Below are 22,946 nucleotides of genomic sequence, written 5' to 3'. Positions count from 1 at the left end.
TTCCACCCACAAAATTCCGCGCCTCCCCTCTTCTCCCCACATTTCTGACAGTCCCTTCAAGTTAATAAACAATGCAGCAGCTCTGTGCACTGTTTACTGAAGATACAGTGATAGTCATTGCTGCATGCTACATCCCATATGAATTTCCTGGGCCCAGAGCAAAGACGTCCTCTACGTTTGTGTGGGACTGCAGGCTGACCAGGCCACAAAAAAGCACATAAAATAAAGCACTGGCGGGGGGTCATAGGTGAACATTTACCACGTGCTTTGGGCGTAGGGTTCCACTGCCTGGCCTGAAGGTGAAGGCCTATGCAACATCCCCGCCACACCAATAACTCCATTGTTGTCTGTTTTGTCAAAGGCAGTGGTGGAGTTAGCGAGTTGCTGATCACACCTCAACCTGTGACACGTTGTAAAAGGTGGAGATGGCGCCATCCTCCCTACTTTGAGGTATCAGTTCGTGGAACAGCTATCAGATGGATACTCGAGTGACCGAGGCCTGCAAGCCCCGGGCCTCTCCCATCTGTCGTTCAGGCTGCTTTGCAGGAAGGTGCTGTCTGTGCATGCCTCGGGTGGCAGAAAGCTGCCCGATGCATCTCTCCATCTTCTGGGGCATGAAAATGCCATGAACCAGTGGTTCGACCTCCACAGGACCGCAGCTCCCTCTCCCAGGCAAAGAGTGGCCTGACGGTCCTAAGGACTCACAGAGCTGTGATTGGATAGCTACTGTGGTCGGCAGAAGGAAGGCAGATTATGGGGGGGGGATGCTACTACGAGGGATATGGGCTCCTTGGTATTGGAGTTTCAAAAATTCCGTGCCATGGGGCTGTTGGAAGGGATTTAAGGTCTCTTTGGAGGGCTTTTACTTAGAATCTCTGTAGCTCTGGGGTACTGGGAGTAGCGCTGGTGTGTTACTGGCATAAGTGTATGACTGGGTGAATGCTGGACGGAGCATCTCGGTTGTCTGTTGCGTTATTATATGTGTATCTCTTGGGCGATGGGTTTATTATGTCACGAGTTCCATGTAATGCACTTTCCTCTGGCTTCACTTTGCACAATGCTGTGGTGGCTGACGTGGTATCATTAGATATATTTCCTATGAAATCATTAAACGTCATATAATCAACCGGTTTGAAATTGAATTGCATGATTCATTTGTGGTCATACCATCTCAGGTATTTTTTGCCTTATATGATATTGCTGTATATCACTGCTAGAGATTGATACGGTTATTAGAAGCCAAGCATCATACCATTTGATGTCATGTCATGATAGTATGATCGTTTTCTGCTAAAAAAAACGTATTGAGATAATCATTTGCTATTGGGCTGTGAATGCAACCCAGAAATCACAGGTCAAATCCAGCAGAGGTGAACAAGACTATATATAACCCTTCTGATGTTGATAAACCGAGCACCATGTCATTGGATTTCATGTGGAACTCAAAGTAACAGCAAAATATGGTAACAATTGCAATTAAAAAAACACATTATTATACATTTTAAAACTGTTGCATCTAACAAGGAATCATTCATGTCTAAGCATATGACATGATATCAAGACACTTTGCGTACGGCCTGGTCACTTAATGTCTCCATCGTATGTCTTAGGAGAGTGAAACACAATGTTCCTTATTTTCAATTGTTTTTTAAGCTTGTTTCTAGGTCGCAGCCTACCAGACAGTGCAGCTGTCTGGTTTTCTACAGACATCTTGGGGACTTTCAGAAAGCTGACTTAGGAATGCATTCTGCTTGTTGATTATCATTGGATTTGTGGTTTGTAACTCATGCTTTCTGGCTTTATTTCCTTTTGGCTGTCCAGGTTCAGTTTGTCCCTCCCGTTGCTTAAACAGTGTTTATAGTATTATTCCACAATCTCGGCTTCTGTTAACAGGCCTTCAAATCTTGTTCTTATCTCAACACATTTGCTGTGCATTCAAAGACCGCGGTGAAATGTCAGGCGCAGTCTTCCAAGGGCACTTTTTTTACTTTTCTTTCTCTGACTTCAAATTGAGAGGATTTATGGGACAATCTTGCTGGATACTGGGGGTAGGAAAGAGGTTATTTCCTAGCATACAACAACATTTAAATGACAGCATTTAAATGAACTGTGTAAGTATTTCAGAGTATATCAGAATTATGAAGGCACAAATTAAGCACTTGTTTTATTTCTTAAGTGTGTTGGAAACAAATACTTTATTATGACAAAAACAAATAATTACACTAGATGATGCAATTTCAACACATTTCAGTTTTATTAGTAAACTGTATGTCTGTGCAAATGTAATGGCCATTTCAATTGAAAATGTGTTGTCTGTAATGGTAGCGTGCACGAACACCATGAATACTCCACATTACTCCACTATACTCTGCACCACTCCACACCACTGCACTCTACTTTACACCCCTCCACTCTACATCACTGCACTTTATGCCACTTCACGCTATGCCTCTCTGAGCTGATGCACTCTTCGCTACTCTTCTCTACACCACTCCAGTCTAAGCCACACCAATATACTCTGCACAACTCCACGCCACTGTACTCTACGCCAATCTGCAATACTGCACTCTATGCCAATATACTCAATGTCAATGCACTTTACTCTGTAACACTCAACTCTATGCCCCTGCCCTCTACACAAATCCAGTGCATGCCACTGTGATCTATTCTTCAACCACTTGACTCTACACCACAACACTCTATGCAACTCTATGTAACTGCACTCTACCCTCTACCCCTCCACTCTATTGCACTTCACTCTACTCTGAAACAATCTACTCTACACCACTGTACTCTACTCTGCGCTACTCCATGCCACGCCACCCTACACAACTGCACTCTGGTTCACTGCACTCTACACCACATCACTGTACTCTACGCCACTGCACTCTGACACTCTACTCTGCAACACTGCACTCTCCGCCACTGAACTCTATGCCACTGAAGACTACTCTAGGCCACTACTCTCTGCATCACTCAAAACTACCCCACTCCTTCGCACTACTCTCCACCACTCCACACCACTGCATCCTACTATGCCCCTCTCTAATCTATGCCACTTCTTTCTATGCTGCTGCATTGTACGCCGCTGAATTCGATGCCACTGCACTCTTCACAGTGTATGCCATTCTATGTGACTCCACATTATGCCACACCAATACACATCACTTTGTCACTCCTCCCTACAACACTCTACTCCACTCTTGTTCATTCCACTCTATGACACTCCACGCCACTGTCATCTATGCCATGCTGAACAGCTGCCACACTGGTGAACAACATGGCTTCAAACACACTGGCAAAGCCAGTAGCTCTTGCAGAGGAGAGACCTTTTGGATTTACCACTGCTTGTTTTCTTTGTGGTTTCCAGTGGTTTGAAAATGGGCTGCAACTTATCTGCCCTGCGTTTTAGTGGTAAAGCCGCAGATTTGGACTACTTAAAATTATGTGGGGATGGTGTATCATGTATCCAACATTGCACTGCTTTTAAAAAAATCTTGTGGGAAGAACGCTTTCAAAAAGATTGGGCTCATTCGCTTAGCTCACGAGGTCCACATTCTAGATAATCACTGGTATGTTTAGCACTGGAAGATTTTGGAGTAGATCTACTTCCGCACCAGCATGCTCCTCACCAGTTACTGTTGTACTTCCTGACCGAAAGGAAGGGTCTCAGACCCACCTCATAAAGGACAAGATGGATTGCTTGGAGCCACTGCAACATTCCTCTGGGGCCATTACATCAATACCCTTAACCTGGCCACTATACAAGCCTCCTGAGCTGCAAGAACAGTGCTGTGCGCAAAGATCTGCTATAACGCAGCGCCAAATTGACAAAAACAGGAAGTCCTTATCTCACAACTAGCTTCAATTATTTCTCATGCGTCAATTTGAGTTCTGTAGATCGGAAATGCCTACATAAATCTATATTGCGACAACTGCGTGCAATAAATTACCGAGGTCTTTAAACAATGCAATCTTCATGCGAGCTGAATCACTTCCGGTTTGGTTATATTTTCGCCCCGAGTCACAGATATAAAAAGATAGGCTGAAAACCATTTTGCGCAAGAATACATAAAGTGCTACGTAGGTCGATGTGCAATAAACTTCACTTCATTGGATTCTTTCCTGCAAGAAGCACGTTTTTTTGCCTTATTTGACCAAGCAGGCACCCGGCACACAAGGGCTTCAGATACTGGCACATGGACCCTGCTGACCCGGTTGTACTGCCTGTTCAGTGCTCCTACTGAGAAATGTTTTTTTTCCAAACTACTGTTTCCCTATCCAACCATACCGGATGTGCCCAAAATAATTCCTTACTTTTAAGGGTTGCCTGCTGTGTGTTGTATTGTGTTTCTCAGCTTACAAACAGAAATGTGTCCTTCCCAACAAATACTAACATACACCTAAGTAACTAATGCAGTTATTTCACCTTCTCTCTGTCGCCTCGTGCCTCAAAATAGTCACGGATCGTCTCAGTGATGTGCAATATACCGAGGGGGTGCAATATGTGTTACTTACACCCATATATTAATTTCAAAATATTACTCTGCCATTGTTTTTTTAATTTTCATTACAACTCATACTATTACCGTCCAACACTTATTAGGATGATAGAAGTCAATTAACATCTAACAAGACAGAGTAAAGAGACCTACGAGGACCCCCATTTCCATTGCCTGCAATATCTGCCCTTATCTGCTTATCTCTGTCACACCTGCCTCCCAACCAATGTAAGCAGCAGACCACTGCTCAACTCAGCTTCTGACTTCCCCTAGACCACCTAGTTTCCACTCCTGGCATCAAAAGATAAAATAACCACAGAAGACACCCTATCACCCATATTTTAATATACACAAATATGAAACCAGATTTTATAAAATGTAGGACAAAATAGGCAAATTCGTCCTTGATGTGCAATCCTGCCGATTTCATTTTTTTTTTTAGGCGAGGCAAGGGCTGTATTAGTATCACCTGGACCTCAACAGAATTGACTTGTGAAAGAATAGATAAACGCTTTCTAAATATGCGTGCTTTCCTTGTAAAATGATTAGGCCGCAGCATCACGGATGGACAGGCCCGGGTAATTACGATATATAAAATAGCCACCCTTCAGGGCAACAAAGCACATTGTAAATCATAATAGGAGAAAAAATACTTCGACTCGTGGCAAAGGAGGGCCATATGTACCTTGTTGTGGTTAAAATAAGGGCAAGTAAATATCCCTCTCGATTAATTTCATAACTCTTGGAACAATGCTTTGAACAGAGGAGAAACAGTCACAAGCTCGATTCCTACCATTCCAGATGGTGTCCAGGATCACACTTTGTTTGGGTCAACTCAAACTGAGGCATCTACTGGACACTGGCACTACAATCCATGGAGCCCTTTCCAATAAACGTTTACTTTCTATCACATTTTAGAAGCCCACTGGATACGCATTTTTCAGGTGAGAAGGAAGAACATGAAGGTTACCTTGGCTATCCGGATTCCATTCACCCACTGGTGCAAAGTGCGGACATCGTCACAGCAGAGGTATTTTATGTACTGAGATTTCTTCTGGATCTGAGGGTGCTTTGAGACAGGAAAGAAAATCGGATTCAATGAGAATGAAGACTGGATATTTTCACAATATTTATTGCATTCCTGCTGTTTCTCTACTACTTTTTAGGGATTGGACATTTCTTGTCTATGTTGACATTCTACATTCATCAGGGCAGAGGACAATCTGATCCTATTTAGATGCACTGGTTTGTATTTTAATGGTGGAAACTGAACCCCAACGTACAATATGTTTTACTGTCATATCAGCATTTCCTAAATCATTCAAATGAAAGAGGTTAACTATTCGCCAAGACACTAAAGATTTACTTTCCTCGTTCTTTTTTCAAGAATCTATCTTCATTCTATTAATGAGAATACGAGAAAATGTTACTGAGGTCAGGAAGTAAATGGACCATCAGAATCTACTCTATATGTCTGCTTACAGCTGAAACCATTAGGTTATTAGACAAATCACATTCCACTTAAATCATTCGAATGACACCTGTTAAGACATTGACTGGTCAGCTAGGACTCCAGCACTGGATTGCCTTATTCTTATTGACACACTTTATCAGTGCTTAATTTGTTTAAAATAAAAGTGCCAGGGCCATCGTCAGGTGGCCACTTGCACCGCATATTATGACTGGCATTGGTACCAACTGCAGTAACAAAACTCCTAACCATCACACTGCCACAAGTGGGACGATTCTGACTATTCCAGGCCACCACAGCTACAAGAATAGCTTTGGCGGCAGGTACCACTCATTTTAATGTATATTGAATTGATAAACTTCTGCTGATGTGCTTGTCTCTAAATTAGATAAAAAGAACCACCATGTGGCAGACTGTGATAAATGCTGGTGTTGTAATTAAGTGCTGGTGCCGAGCACTGAAAACAACTGGCTCAAGTTAAGCCCTGCTCTATACCATTCTAATCTGGATGTAACGCTCTTCCTATGAAAAACACAAATTCTCCTCACAATTGCAATTTCTTCTCTTCATTAAATCGTATCTTGCTTATATTTGTTTCTGACCACAAAAAGCCACTATTAACATGTCGTGCTAAAATAACTCGAAAAAACTTGAATAAAAACGCCAACACACTGCTACAAAAGTGTCTGTGGCTAAACCACCTAATGTGAACAGAGCACAGCAAAAGGCATTTACTCACTTGTGCTTGACTTCAACATACAACATATGCACATCAAAACAGTGACAGTGTGCTTCAAAACTGATGAATTAAACACTTTGCATTAAACATCCCAAACCCAAGCTACTGAGTGAGCTTTGTGTAAGTTCTGCTGTTGTCTAATCCCATGTGTGCACATCACCAGTTTTAGGCCTGAATTGAAAGCACCGCTGTATGACAAACCTCTCGTTACCAATTAACCAAACTACACAGAGGGGGGCTTTTGTTCCACTCTAAGGGCTTGGCTGTTTGGTGAATCATTCCTCCTGATCTGCACTCGTATTACAATGAACGAGGGAGTATTTTATATCAGAAAAGTGCGCTCAATTAAAACACATACAATTATTTTTCATAGATGCATTGTAAACAAGAACAAATCAGTTTTGGTTTGTTTTTTTCCACAGCAGCAACTTTTTTGACGCTTTTCAGGACTGAAAATGCAAGCAGTACCTACTAGTTTTGCTAGAGCTTCTTTCCTGGGGTATCCGGAAGGAATGAGTGATAACGTTATCTTCATTCAAACCAAAGATAATGGGTTAACACAACATTCTGCACAGTCGCGAGCCTTAGCCAGGTAGTTATGAACCACAGACATAATCAAGCGAGAGCCCCACGAACATATTGTGGGGCTCAATCTGAACAAGAGGGGTGATGAGTTTCAGCAGCACAGCCTGAAAAGATACCCCACACCACTGCTCGAATCTGAGAGACTATACTGAGGGCTTCATCCCACGGGATGGCCAAGTACTACGCTCTCTTAGCAGACGTGGCCTGGTAGCTGAGGAAGCCAGGGCCTGTGCCAGTTATCCTCTGGATTTCAGAAGATGTTCCCTGCTGTCTGGATTCCCTTCCCTTGCTGTACTTTAGCTTTAAAATCAGTGTGCATCGCGCTATTTTTATGAAAGAAGAGTCCCGAACCTAAAATAAAATACAAGGGATAGGGCTACATTTACCTGTTGTTTATACAGCCTCTCTAAATGATTGTTACCAGGTGGATTTCTACTGCCATTTTGGGCGTTATTATTATTTTTTTTTTTTTAAATCAAACTACAGCACTTCTCTCCCTCACCGCAACCGGTAGACTGTAGGATTTCCACGAGTGTGTGCCCCTTAGCAGATCTTATTCATGTAGATCACTAGTTTTCTTTCCCGCAGCCGTCACCAGTCACTTCTGTGTCTGGCCACGAGGTGTCGCTGCCGCACTAATGCCATCTATTAGAATGCAAGCTGCATTTTGCCTCACCACCAGCTGTGCGCAGATCCCAGCTTCTATCCGCTGTGCGGTGTGGCACAGCATATCCGTTGGCTGAACTTTGTTGTGGGGAGTTGGGGATGTTCTACAACAAGAGCGTTCCTTCTCAGATGTGCTTCTTACTGCACGGCCGTAAACAAATCCACTGTGCAACGAAAAGGCAAAGCTCTCCTTTTAAACACGCGGCTACCGCAATTAAATGACCATGGAATACTGAGGCAGCGTGATCCCGAAGCCATCTCGGGCCTCTTCAACCCATTTACATCCACACCTGCCCCTTCCGCTCACTCTGCAACTTTCTGCTTTCTCCCATTGTGACACTTTTTCCTTTTACCCCTACACTGTCTATCCCATATGTCTCTTTTGCTCGCAGTAAATGCTTGAGGCAGAAAATAAGTGCCGGCCCTCACAAGTAAGCACCGGAAACAACAAGCACTGTGTACAACTACAGCCTGGGCCCGTGATGTGATGGGCCATCTGTGCTGCGCGGAGTCCAGGCGTCTCCTCTCAGGAGTACCTTGCCGTCATTCCCGCTGGGGTCCAAGGTAAAGATTTAATGCGGCAGTTCTGTTCGTATAAAGAATAAGGCGAAATGGCAAACAGCTCTGCATAAAGCATCATTTTTAAAGACTAAACCACGTGTGCACACATACGCGAAAATACTTAAATTAACCTTTTACATTACTAGAACATAATTTTTTCCCCACGCGCTGCACTGTTGCAAAACAAACAAATAGTCCCTTCTTTGGACAGTTTAATAGTTCGAACTAAGGTTTGCGGCCGGGTTCCAAATATTCACAGGTCTCTTCACCCTTTTCCAGCCCTACCTACAGTGCTTGAAATGGAAACACAGAAGTGCCCGTACTCAGTACCGGACAGTACGGCCCATTTAAAGCACTGACTACCTATTAAAATTAGACTCAGTCTGCTATGAGTGACCGTCAGGGTCCAGGGAGGCCACTTCAGTCCATGACATCACAGACAGCTTCCATCCATGGGCTTCTCTGCAACAGCTTAGTGCTTCTTAGTACTATAGTTTTAGTTGGCTTTCTTTGAAAACATTGGACCAACACACCACATAGCAATGATCTGTAGGGGAAAGAAGTGGACTGAAACAGTATCCATGGTGACATGGCCTAAGGGGACCTCTCCGTCGAGGAGTCTAGCGCCTTGTGTGAGGGTACCTTCAGCACCAGGCAGTAGTCCGTCGGGGCCTTGTACTTGCTCCGATAGTCCTGTCCATAGTACACGTTAACGTGATCCAGCTGCAGGAAGCACACCAGGTCGCGAGAGGCCTACAAATGAAAAATAAAACGTTTTTTGGAAAAAGCCAGAGAAAAAGGTCAACAGGCAAGAGAACATAAATGAAAACAAATAACGTGACCGACCTCGGCATGCCATACTGAGGTAATAGAGCTGAAAAGCAAAACGGCCAAGCATCACCAAGAAATATCAATTTACAGAAATTCTGAAGTAATGTTTGCGTTGATGTTTTATAAAGCAAACCGATACAAGTCGTGCAGGGAACACCACAGTAAAATTTGGGCAGAGGACAGTATTTTTCTTGGAGACACAAAGGCCTACACACAATACATTAAAAGGGTGAAAAGGCCCTAGTCCAGCAGTGTTAGGATGGGAACGCACCCTGCAGGTAAAGAGGCGTGTACCCGTGCCCTGAGTGCGCCATCTGCATGTGATATCTGGTACTCTGACTTTCTGAGGCCCAGCACACGGGATAGTACAGACTATTGGCTGAGGCCTAGGCCTGTCCTTGGACTCTCCGAGGTCCAAAGCCTGATTCTGAGATCTGGAGAGATTCAACACCCAGGCCCTGTAGGTGACAAGAGGCTACAGTCCATGTCCTCGGGTTGTCAATATTGATCAGGGGAAACAGTGTGCCGTTTTAAAAATCCTAACAATGAACAGATGATTTTCTGTGATATAGAATATATGTGGCAACTCAAGTAAAGTTCTGCTTGTAGGAGACACCCCGACACTTGTGTACAGGCAGGGTTTGCGTTTCAGTGTCTTAGGTGGTCCACACTCATTGACATGCACATTTCTAAGAACATCATGCTCAACACACAGATCAGATTTTGTTTTCACCTTGGCTTTCCCTTTCGGGACGTAGTAGATTCCAGATGCTCGCAGGAGGAAGTAGCGCTTTTTCCAGGATTTCTTCCCATCGTCCTTCAGCCAAAGGACACCCTCGATTTCTGGTACAGTTACATTACTTCCGCAAAAACACTCCTACAAGGAACGTGACAAACACATTGTTAACGGGGCTTCAAACCAATGAAGATACACCCACTTCATCAGTTAGGATGACACATTACCAGTTTCTTCGCCACAATTCATTGAACAAACACCTTCTACCTTCGTTCATTTGAAGTCACGTGTCCTCCAGCTGAGATTTAGGTAAACAGAAAAGGTACTTGCATGTAGCATCCAGGGTGTAATCTATAAATGGACTTCTCTCATCACAGAACCAGGAGACCAAGGAGGGAAGCTGTGCCATGCTCACACCGAGAGGCCTGGATCATCATACTGGCTGCCGCTGCGTCTGAACTTTCACGGACACTGCTCACTGGTAAGCAGCGACTCGTATAACAATTTCCTCGCCTGAGCGATAAGGAAGCTGTCTCGCAACAAATCTTACATCCCCGCTACAATGGCTGTTCCACATAAAACAAAGTTGTTGTGAGGCTATAGTTGCGATTTCTGTAAAATTATGAAATCGACCTTTAACGAAATGTGACCTGTATAATCGAATTATGAATTTTTGTATCTGCAATGCATTAAGATATGGGGTGACGGTTTTTCTTCCAGCTCTGCGACGGTAATTTGCGTACTGCGCAGCGCAGTCCGTCCCTTAAATCCTCCCTGAGAGACGGGGTGCAGTGTTAATCGTGCTAGGGAGCAAGCGGGAGGAAACACTTGTATCCACAGGATCAGACACTCTGGGCCTGATTATGGCCTTGGCGGAGGGGATTACTCAGTTCCAAGCGCGACTGATATCCCCCCCGTGTATTGCTAGTTCCATTATAATTTATGGAACTTGCATTAGGGCGGACAGGACATCCGTCACGTTTGTGACGGAGTAAACCCCTCCGCCAAGGTGGTAATCAGGCCCCAACCGTTGATCAGATCAAATGTTATGTGGCTGGGGAGTGGTGCATGGAACGGTTAGATTTGTACTATGTACAAACAGGAGCGTTTGTACCGGACACATTACCCAAGAGTTTCTTGGCGCCAGTCTTCTTGAACATTGCCCAAAATACTCGAGATAAGTAAGCGAGGTTGGAAAATACGAGCAGGCCCCTTTCTCCCCTACTTTGTGCATGGAGAGCTCCCAACCCAAAATGATCCGATCATTTAAGGTTCATAATAAAGAGGGATAATTGATTCTGCATCAGCCGGGCGCGCTATGGCTGACAAGGCAGAACAGCATCTTCAATAAAAGTCAAACTCATAGAGTATTAAGGTAACATAATTTATAGTTTTTCTAAAGGGGGCATCGTCAAAAATTAAGAGATGAGTTTGCCGCCTGACGTCTTTATACAAGTGAGGTTCTGACACAAAAGAACTAAAGAGAAGGGACTACTATTGGGAATGGGCACGCACCAGGGTAAAATGTGTGACCTGCAAGAAAAAGTCTCACGAATCTTAGGAACAAAGATTCACAGTTTGAGTCAGAACCACAAAGAAGAAGTGTTTGTACCTCCAATTTAACTAATTGGGTATCGGGCAGAGTACACATGACTCCACTATATGTTTAAGGGATAGGGCAAAGGGTCTTGACATGGGAAGCTGAGGATGTGTGGATTACAATCTCTGTCCTGATGCTCTTGCACAGTCAATTACTTCCTCAGAGCACAGCTCCTGCTGTAGCTGACATTAAGCACCTTTTATGTCGGTGCCTAAGGGGTGATCGTGAGCTTTACAAATACATGTGTTATGTTAATAAAGATAGCGTGTCTTGGTCGACTTGAATAAGGAGGACGCAGAACCAGTTTGAAGAACATCTTCCTCCATTTTTCCCCCGTTTATGGTTTTGAGAAGCTTTTTTTCTTGAGGGATTGTACCGAAAAACCACCAAGGAAGACGAGGGGACTTATTTTAAAGGACATTGATTAAGCTGTGTCATGCTTCGGAGTGGCCCACCTTTTAAGAAGCCGTCCAGTGCAGAGGAGCAAATTAGACTCACACATAATTTAGGCCAACTGGTACCAAAGAACAAAGGAGGTTATTTAGAACTGCGCTATAAGTGGGCATCAGCCACACATTGGCAGCTGTTCTATCCACCCATCTCTTGGTTCCAAAATCTCACTTAGAGGCAGAAGAGGAATTGTGTTTCAGACGGTGGAGCCACAGTCAACTTTGTGCTGGAAAACACTCAGTTAGCTATCAGAACACCAGCTGACATGGCAACAGAAGGCCCAACCTATTTAGGGCAGGCCTTCAGACTGTGTTGGCATTACTTTTCAGCCAGTGACTGCCAAGCAAAGCGTCGCAGTCCATGGGAGGAATCAATTAGAATTTCCCCCATGCGCTCTGCAAAGTAATTTCCGCATGCCAGGGAAATTGATGGGTTTCGCCTTTGGAAAGTGAAGAAAAAAAAAAAAAAATGCTGACCAGTCTGTCATGGTGCCCCAGCACAAGAGACCATTGAGCACTTCCGTCAGGCAAAATCTAGATATTGTAGTCTGGCCATAGCTCAGCTGGTGGTGGCGCAGCTCGCACAGCTGCTTGGTACATGCCCACTAAAATGTATAGGGCCTGATTACAACTTTGGCAGAGGGGGTTAATCCATCCCAAATGTGACAGATATCCCGCCCGCCATATTATGTGTCCATTATATCCTATGGAACTTGTAATACGGTGGGCGGGATATCCGTCACATTTGGGACGGGTTAACTTCCTCCAACAAAGTTGAAATCAGGCCCTAAATGAGGCCTCAAGACTTTGAAAGCTAGACTATGAAGGAGGCCAGACCACATTTCATATGAAATAAACCCTGGGTTGAGACTAAACCTGGAGTGATTACTCAATCCTGTGTCCTTTTCAGTAATGGAGCTCCAACCTCTCAAATTGTGCCCTGAATGAACAATTCTGGCTCTGTGGGGATGATCACATGGTCATGGATGGACTGCAATGCACTAAATGCCCATGGCACAGTTGCCATTACCGAGTCGTTAAATACAGCCGTTTTTTGGCATTTCATCATGAAGTCCAGGGACTAGTCAGGCATCAAAGTACAATTTAATTTGCAGTATTAGGAAAGTATGCACTCGAGTTTGCCCTTTCCACTGAGAGTTTTCTTCCAGTCCGAGGCTTTTGCAATCCTGGAACAAGATCAGCAAAGATACCAGCAGGGAAACATTATAGCAAGAATTATTTCCGGCGGGCTCAAGGCTGAATTACTGCACAATGAGTTTAAATGTTTTTAACTACTAATAGGACAGAACTTTTGTACCTCTGTCAAGATGAGTTTAGGGGAAGTAATTATGTGGACCATACCATATGCACCACGTTTATTCATAGTTGGGGCAAAGGTTGTTGAAACCACAACGCACTTGACAACATTATCTCAAAGAATACCTGGTCTGTAAGTATTATCTAGGTATTCCAAAGTTGTTGCGTTAAGGCAATTAATAACGCAGTTATATGTGGGATCTCGAACTATGAAAAGGACATAGAAAATTCCAGGTCTCAATAACTACACTTTTTAAACATCTGTTTTCCTTAAGAGCCTCTGTCGAACAACACCTACCAACAATGGAATCAAAAATCAGGCATACTGTCAACTACGGGAAGAGTTATCAACCAGTGGTATTTATATTACACAAACAGGACAGCTTAATTTCAGCTAAGGGCAAAATGACATTGTTTTTGCAAAAACGTTAAGTCTGGTCAATTTTACCTCTGCAACACCTGCAGGTGAAGTAGTATTTCCAGCCAAGGCGTACACCTCAGAAAGGAAATCCGGACTAAGAAGTGTTAGAATTCAATTGATTACAAGAACATTGAAAACAAAAATGTGGAAAAGACCAGTGGTATGGTACTAAATGAGAATCAGCATCAACCAGAATGCTCCCGTTGCAGCTATTTTCTGCTTAGAATAATATCTTATTATTAACACTGGCCTTTTGCAATTGAAATGATAATGCTGTGGTGTACAGAACCATGTTTTCCTGGTCTAGGCTTCGACTACATCTTGTTTCGTGGAGCATCCACATTACTCATTGTGTGTTTATATTTGTCATGGACACCGAGAGCATCAAAATGTGCACTGCTGCTTTGTGATGACATACTGTTCTGGAAGAACTCCGGAGGAAGCCTTTTGTTACTTTTCAAGGCTCTTCCTGATCGTTCACAGTAGGCTATTTCTTCACGAGACGTTCAATTGCTTATGTTTCCAGATTTGTTGTAACACCTCAAATGACATTAGGTCAGTAGAGAACCTAATATTATTCATTAAGGGGGATAGTGCTAGGATGATGGTATTAAATAATGTTTAATAACGCTATAATGAGATTTTACAATGTGCTACCTATGCGGAGTGTGTGATTTCCATTGATTTCCACTGTAAAATCTATTATAAAATACCTGATTTGGGGGGGGGGTAAGCCAGATTCCTTTTGGGTCTCTCCTAGGGATGGTCCCTGACTCAACACAGCCATTTCATCGGTATTTTTCAGATTATTTGAGGGAGAGTGCCTACACTCCTAAGTACAACTGAAATAGTTTTCCTATTACGTAATTCCTCTTTTATAGTGAGTCTGAAATTTTCAAGCGGTCAAAAAAAAATCAGTCTAAAAATGTTATTTACCCACTGACAGCACTATCTAGCATGGAATCGTAGCCATCACTGCATTTTTAAGTGAACACTTGTTGAAAAAATACACACATATGGTTTGCCAAAATGAAGGTTCGAAAGGATATGTGTTTTTCTTAAATTTCCAGCCACTGCTGTGCATAAATAAAGTTGAGTAGTGGAAGTTATTCTTTTTCCTGAACTTCATTTAAAAATGTTCCAAGTGGAAACTCAAAGGTATTTAGTATCTTCCATTCCAGATGTCTCAGATGCGAAAATAGGCCATCATGTAAATCCTCGAGCCCCTCTGCTCATCAGTCTTCTGCAACCCAAGGCTCCTCTCACTGACAGCATATTTGGCACGCACGTGCAACGCAAACATCCTGCAGTAAGTGGCTTCTAACTTACAATGATTCATAGTGCCTCCATTTCTACCTAAATAGTTTTTTCTGCCATGTATCAAGACAAAAAACAGTAATTAATTTCAAACGTGAGGGCACTACACAAAGGAGAACTCATAAGCCCAAACCTAATGAACATTGTTGTAAATTTTGAAAGAATGCTTCCTATTTGTCACATATGCTCTGCATTCAAATACTTCGCACAAACCACTGTTTCTGTGCATTCCCAGTGTTCTAAGCTTTTCTTTTTGATCTCTTGGGTTTTTGGCACATGTGTAGGTCCTCTAAGCTAAAACAAGTCTCTCTCTACATCAAGCGCCATAAATGTTTCTGCAGCTTCATCTGACTAGTTGCTGAAGGGAAGCCTGCTAGTAAATTAATGACAATATTATAGCACTGTTATCCGGCTGGTTAGTAACAACTAGCCGTTAACGTGCCTAAAACCAGCCAATCATCTGCCTACATCGCAGTCTGTGTTCGATCAAACTGGGTCATCACAACAAGGGTTTATCTTCAAACTCTCTACTCAGGAGTTGGACTTATGCATGAATCAATAACCCAACAAGCTGCAAGGCGGTGGACCTTGATTCCATCAGGATCTACTACAGAATCGGCCAACCACCTTTGCGGTTCACCATCCTCAGACGAGCTTTAAGGCAGCTTTGCGCTACATGCAGAACTTTTGCAAATACAAAACACCAAAAATGAAATAAATAACTAATTGTACTGCCTATGATTTGTGAAATTCAAAGAGGCAGGTACTGGGCAAGAATGTAAAATTCAGGTGTGCGTTACCATGACAGATTTCTTATGAAGGAGGGCTTTACAACATAGATCCCAGAAATGAAACCGGTGGCATTATCACAGAATTAAAGTAAATATTTTGCTGAATCTTGATGCAGGAGCTCTATAAACCTCAATGCTTTGATGGATGCGTGCCCATAAATGTTGAGAATTTTGTCATTGTGGTCATATATATGGATGCATGGACAGTACTCAGCATGATATGATCTATTAGAATGTCAAGTAGTGGTGATCTTTTCCACACAAAGTCACAAAGATGCAAATCTGGAAGCCCTTATTTCTCGTGAAGAAAGAAAAGGAAGAAAGGATGGTCACTCTGGAAGTCAGTGGCCCCTGGGGATTTGCTGTTGCTTTTACCCACATGGTCAAGGGGCCTTTCCTCCCTCTCTTGAGATGGCTGGTCTTAATGAAGAGCAGACTGACAAACATCTGAGCAGGCTTCACAGATAGATTCAATCCGTTAATAGTGCCTTCTTGAAGTGCATCAAAAGGTGTTGCATGGACCCAGTTAGTCTCAATATTTCTTGAAGTCCAATTATACTTTTTCATCACAACCAGCTGCCAGTTCAACCTTAATTTTAAGAGTCAGGAAAGACTGGAAATTCGTCTACAATTAAGGGTGAGCGGGGCACGTGCAAAGTAGACAAATATAAATGGCGTATTTACAAATGTTTTTATTAGTTTTTTCGCCTGGTGCCATGGATTAATTCAGGATGCTCTACTGCAACTGCAGAGACACTATTCAGGAGACAAAGTCTTCTCAGAAAATGTCGTAATTGGTAGAAACAGAACGCAACCCTTAATGAAAAGATTTCCACTCAACTAAGTAAACAGAGATCGACCTCACTTTTCTCCTGCGTACAATAAGGGTGCGTCTAACAATTCAGTCCAAAGGTTTTGACTCTCTTTGCATCTGTTTTGTGCATAATCTTGATGTAACTTGCTGGATTTCTTCTAGCCCCGATTTGTGTTCCAAAGCAAATTCATTTCATATCTCACCATTGCCTTCAGTTGTGCATTCCTAGTTTTTTTTTGTTATTTGCTTCTGCTAGGGAGGGAAATGATATTTCAATCAGAGTGAATTAATTACAGAATCAATTTAGGCATTATTTCTCCTCCGCTGCCCAATTATGTGCCTCCTGCACAGTGATTGTCGGACGATTTCAAGTGCATCTGTGAAGGAAATTTTTAAAATCTCCTCCTACTCTTTGCTCATGTGTGTCCTCCTCATCTTGAATCACTTCCAAAGATTGCCAATTAACCAAATTTCAATACCAGAGTCGAATATGCCATAGGAGTACCCATTTGGTACCCTCACACCACATAATGCTGCATGTAATGATTACAAAAGCAAAAGACATGGGTTCTTTGTACGACGTCAGCTCTGCAACCACAACCCTTCACTGGTCATTGACAACTGCTTTGCAATGGGCACTTCACCGATACTTCAGAGTAGCTGCAGTTACTGGAAAGTAATCAAATATATTTCTCTTCATATTGTATTTTAGTTTGTGAACCTACCAGTGCCCTCAGCACGACCTCTTCATTCTAAAGGTTCCTTACAACAATCTATTGGCCTGATATAAGGAATAAAATGTACTCTCAACTGTACATTACATGTAACCAGTTCCATTTTAAAGGAACGAGCCTGATGGGTGACTTTTTTTTTGTAAGAGCATGGAACTCCAAAGATATTTTGATGCATCCTTATGTATGTTGTTTAGGCTACTATACCCCATATAATTTTTACCGTCATTAGTCACCAGCATGTGTGAGACTGCAAAGCTGCCTTTCTCAGCCTCTCATGCATGACAGCAGTAGGGCCACCCTGTTGAGCCTCCCAATACTAAGAGCTGGGGGCGCACCGTCATGCACGGTCTCTCGCAAACATGACAATTTACTCATTGCACGGACTTCCTCCTCTCCTAGCTAATGTCATAGATGGGGAAAAGTCCATCTGACGGCAGCATGAGATGCACTATTGCCACTACATTCCTACATGACTTTAATAGGTTGTTACAAGCAAGCAGACACACTTTGTTGGTATAGAACGTGACTGTGAGAAGAAATTCACAATAGGTAAACAGGGAGACTACCTTCTCTTACAAATTATATGTAGAGTTATAGATTGGAAACAGTGAATTACATTGATGCGACTCAGATCCCCTCAGTGAAAAACATCTAATAGCAAGAGCAAAGCTTGGGTTGTCTATGATGTCACTCAGAACCCCAAAGTGAAGAACATCCCTGTAATGCACATTTTACCCATCTATAATTTTATGTTGTGTATGGCGGTCGAAATCATCTGCCCCAGCTTTCAACTACTAAGCGGGGGAGAAGTAATGGAGGAGCCATACGTAACATGGCCTATCCTCTTTGTCCTACATATTTTTTTTTTTTTTTTTTTTAAAAGCTGACCCTCTGCCACCAACCCCACTACTCTTTGTGCCATCCCTTCTCTCTCAGTTAGAAGTTTTGCTGCCAGCTCCCAAGGGTGCTCTGACAAGCTCTCAAATAAACCCTTTATGACATAGCAACAGTGAGTTACAAGTTCTGTTACCCACAGTTCTTATGCCAAAGCACTGAATTACTGGATTTCAACTGCAGTCATTCTCACTAATGGCTCTCTGCGTGAGCCATGCAGAACATAAAGAATTATGGATGGGTAACTTATAGGGATGTTCTTAACCAAGGGAGTGACCTCAAATAGACAACAATAGCAAAGCTCGAGTTGCCAGTGATGTCACTCAGAATCTATTGGTGAAAAACGTCCATGTAATTCACTTTTTACCTATAGATATAATTTTATGTTATGTATGGCCCCCAAAATAATCTTGCCCTGCTTTCAACTGCAATGCAATGGCAGAGGAGTAATGGGGGAGCCATATATACCATGGCCTCTATTATGTATCCCTGTCTCAAAAACCCACCTACCGTCCTTGACCAAATCCCAAATACCTTGAGCAGAGAAGCAGAACTGCACTGACAGGCTCTGAGAGCCCTGCCAGCCTGGCCTTGAAGGACTTTAAGACATCACAACAGTGGGCAAGAAGTTTCGTTACTCAACTGCTGCTATGTCATACCAGTGGGTTATAAGATTCGGAAACTGAAATATATGATAGAGGCTCTCTACATAACCTATGCCTAATCCTTTCAAAATCATTGCTTACTTTGAAAAAGACACACTGACTGTGCTGGCATTATGATATGCATTCCAAACTACATGCACCAATTTCATTTTTATTGCTTTAAATTTAACTTGGTAATTGTTTTTTTTTTTATATTTGCACTTTAATAAAGCTGCTCGATGAAGTTGATGATTTCTCCCTCACTTCTTAAAACTAGAACAAAACGAGTTTTTAATGTTCTACTCTAGTTTCCATAAGAAGTAGCTTCCAGATGTCGCTACGTTGTTCATAGCTCAGATATTTACAGGGCCCATTGCTTCCTCTGGGAAACAGTTACGATGTTTACGTTTGTTAAGCTAGCTGATGTTATTTCTAACTGTCTTTGCGGTCCCATTGGTTTCAATTGGGACCAGATGTTGGCTGCAGCTAAACTTGATCTGCTACTCAGATGTTCCCAGCTTGCTAATTGTAAAATCGACTGCCCGCAATACGTTCATTTCCAGCCAGTGTTAAGTTGGCTGTTCAGATCATTAGTTGGCATATGCCATTCATTCCTGGACTTGTTACTCTGAGGCACTAATAGGCTCTCATCCCGAAGAAAGATACTGGTTAGGGCTGGAGCAATTATGTTTTGGTGTACTGAGCAAGGTAGCATTTTCACAACCCCTCTTCATCTCTCAAGTCAAGGGGTAAGATTTGCAGCTTTTGGAGGCACTCAGGTGCCACTTCCATCCTATTTGTTGACACTCAAATATTTGCCTAGTCTTGATCTAAACAGGACAACTGATCCCAGACAACCACGTTTTATGCAACTGTCTACATACAAGGATCACAGATAGCATCCTGAAACATGACTTCAACAGGCTTGATGAGAGTTTGCTAATGAGAGGTGTATGCCAGGGAAGAAGCATAGCCAACTACCCTACTGTTCAAGGTCTGCAATATTCCTGAATTTCATGCACTTGCTGGCAAGAATCCACCTTGATACAACTGACACCCCTTCTATTGGGACAGGATATCTATGAGAGCCTCTGTCCGCTACTGTGGCCTGCCTTAGAAGTTCCCGATTTCTCCACTGAGGCGGATGTTCTTTGCATGACTTCAGAAAGTTGTGCTCCTCTTTAGTGTTAATTTTTCCTAACTTGCTATGTGAGTTTCCAGCAGGGTACATGGTATTCTATGAGCCCTCCGCAGGTGCGCCTCTGTTACATCCAAAGTGCACCATCAACTACCAAGAGGTCAACGGTTTGGTGCCTCCGGGTTAGCAAAGAAAGACTCTTTTTTTCCACTGAGACCTCCTCATTTGTAAAGGTTCTTCCTTTATCTCATTTGAATTACCAGATAACCTCTGACTAACAGGAAGCTTTCTTAGCATGCAGGGGGGACTGGGAGCAAAAGTCAACACTTCTTGGGATGCTTTTGTGTGCTTCCAGGGATGCCTTACATTGTTTCCATGTACAAGATGATCACAATCAACAACTACTATAGTGTATTTAGACGTTCGCTGCTAGTAGTAAACCTTTTAGTAGAAGGTCAACCTCAGAAGCATTCTCACGGGTTATTCTAGCAAAGAAGGCACAGTTCAAGTGCTAAACATTGAAACATTTCTTTAAATGGACCAAAACCTTCGGAGGATTCGCAAAGTAACCATCAAACTGCTTCCTTTCACACCATGCTTGTGTTTTGAGGCAACTGATGTTCAAGCAGCGTCACAACGCTTAAAGTGAGGACTTCCCTGCGAGTTCCTTGAGGCCCCAGATGCTCCCAGCAGTTTCACGGAGTTGGAAAATCCCTTATGCTGTTTAACTGGTTATTGGATTCAACACAAGCTCACAACACAGGCGCGATGATTAGTTAGGCTTAACTACCGTCTCTGACACTGGTTGACGGGGTGTTTAGTTTTTGGGCTTTACCTTTTCTGCTGTCCATTTGACTGACAGGTCCCTGTTTAGCCATAATGAACCAACGGAGGAGTTCCTGTCTACTGGGGAATGAGGCAGACTTTAGCAGTGGACATATTCGGAGCACAGTCATGTCAAGCTCACCCTCTCCAGGGACATCTTAATGTCCTCGGGGAAAAACTACAGGCTGGATAATGATCCTACAGTCCTACTTGAAAGTCTCTTTCCAAAATGTCCCTCATACTTCAGCAGTGCAGTTATTCCCTACCAGCTTGTCCACCAGCGTGCCCTTCCTACAAACTCCCATGCACTGCGCTACGCACCTACCTAGTTACAAGCCAATGTTAAAATTATACGCAGAAATATCTGTAGGACATGGAGAACATCTACAAAACCAGGGAGCGACACTTCCAAAGCAAGGCAGCACTAGAGAGAGACTTCAACATTGATTCTCACATCCCATGTTCACCCACAAATGCGGTGACAGAACACAATGCGTAAGTACCACAAGAGCCTAAAACGCTCATGAACACAGATTTTCTTATTCAGCGCTCTTACCTCCAGAAGTACCTCCTTATTTCTGTCTGCCATCTCGGAGATTTCTTTCTTTCCCAGCAGGTAGTTCTGTAAACACAAAGCACCCATGCATAAGATTACTCAAATGAAAGCTAAGGCGGATTTCGCTGCCTTTTAAAAAATATCGATTTGTGCGATATGGGTGACTGAAAGGTGATTAGAAATGGCATCTGCGTGATGTACCGTGGCACCAACAAAAGCAGCGAACAACAAGTGTTGAACTAGTGTTTGTATCTGTAAGTTATTTACACTTTTCTATATGGATTTTAATTGACACCCAATTGATTGAAAATGGCAACTCGTCGACTGATGGACAGCGCCTTAATGAACCAACGCTGACAAAAAGATTGAAAGCAGAAAGAAAATCACCCTACACTTTTTTTTAAAAGTATAAAATATTTCACCGCTGTATCCTACTAAAGTAGCAGGCAGCGCACATCTATATATTTATGGAAATCCTTTACTTCTTAGAAACGTAATAATTTACAATCAAACAATTATGCCTGAAGAACAGATTGGAAGAACAGACACTTTTGTTGCCTGTTCTGCAGCTGAGTCAAACATCTACAGCAGTGGTTCCTAATATGTGGTCCAGGAGCCCCGGGGCTCCGCGAAGCCTCCTCAGGGGGTCAGTGACTGCTAAAAATAAAAAAAACTAATAATAACAGATTAATAAAGTGTTTAAAAATAAAGTGGCTAAATGTAAAATTGAAAATGTTAAAACGTACTGCAAATCTCAAGGAATTTGAAATTGGAGGCTAAAAAATAAATGAGTATCCTCAGATTGATTGGTGGGAGCAGTGCAGGTGCATCAAACAGAACACAGGATGGACAATGAGGGGCTTTAATTGAATTTAGAAAAACTCCAACCTTCCTATTAAAAAGTTTTATTTTATTTATTTGCAAACTAAATAAAGTGTTACCATTTGTGTATGTGTTTGATGGAGTGCTTGTTTCTGTATTTGTTGTGTATTGTTTTGCAGTTCAAATCATTAACAATATTTAGGCCTGGAGTCTCCGGCTCCCAGTAATGGCTAAAGGGGGAAGGGGGAGTAGGTGGCTGGGCTAAGTGGAAGGAGATTGGGGGTGGAGGGGAAGCAGCCTCCAATAGTGATTCAGTGGGGGTCCCCGGGTTCCAATAATGATAAAGCAGGGCCCACAGATGTCAAAGGGCTGGGAACCACTGATCTACAGTGTTGAAAATCAACAGGAAGAATTGTGAGTGTGCAAGTCCTTCAATCTTGTCCTTCCTTTGGACTAACACCAGAGCATCACTTTTATTAACCACTTCAGGCACTGGTTAAACATAAGCTATATAATTTATTGTTAGCCAATGC

General features: G+C 42.8%; 1 protein-coding gene across 7 annotated transcripts in view; it reads right to left on the bottom strand.

Annotated features, from left to right (window-relative positions):
• RAPH1 (Ras association (RalGDS/AF-6) and pleckstrin homology domains 1) overlaps window positions 1-22,946 on the bottom strand; it is a 299,377-nt gene that overhangs the window by 14,599 nt on the left and 261,832 nt on the right. For all 7 annotated transcript variants that reach the window (XM_069225991.1, XM_069225995.1, XM_069225996.1 and 4 more), the window contains 4 exons: window positions 21,592-21,657; window positions 10,089-10,232; window positions 9,167-9,277; window positions 5,473-5,571 (listed from right to left, as the gene is read on the bottom strand). In XM_069225991.1, the coding sequence (XP_069082092.1) occupies window positions 5,473-5,571; window positions 9,167-9,277; window positions 10,089-10,232; window positions 21,592-21,657 (420 nt within the window). The remainder of the gene's footprint in view (window positions 1-5,472; window positions 5,572-9,166; window positions 9,278-10,088; window positions 10,233-21,591; window positions 21,658-22,946) is intronic.

Source organism: Pleurodeles waltl, chromosome 3_1, assembly GCF_031143425.1.
Source record: "Pleurodeles waltl isolate 20211129_DDA chromosome 3_1, aPleWal1.hap1.20221129, whole genome shotgun sequence".
Classification (NCBI taxonomy): domain Eukaryota; kingdom Metazoa; phylum Chordata; class Amphibia; order Caudata; family Salamandridae; genus Pleurodeles; species Pleurodeles waltl.
This window is presented reverse-complemented; position numbering and strand designations above follow the sequence as displayed.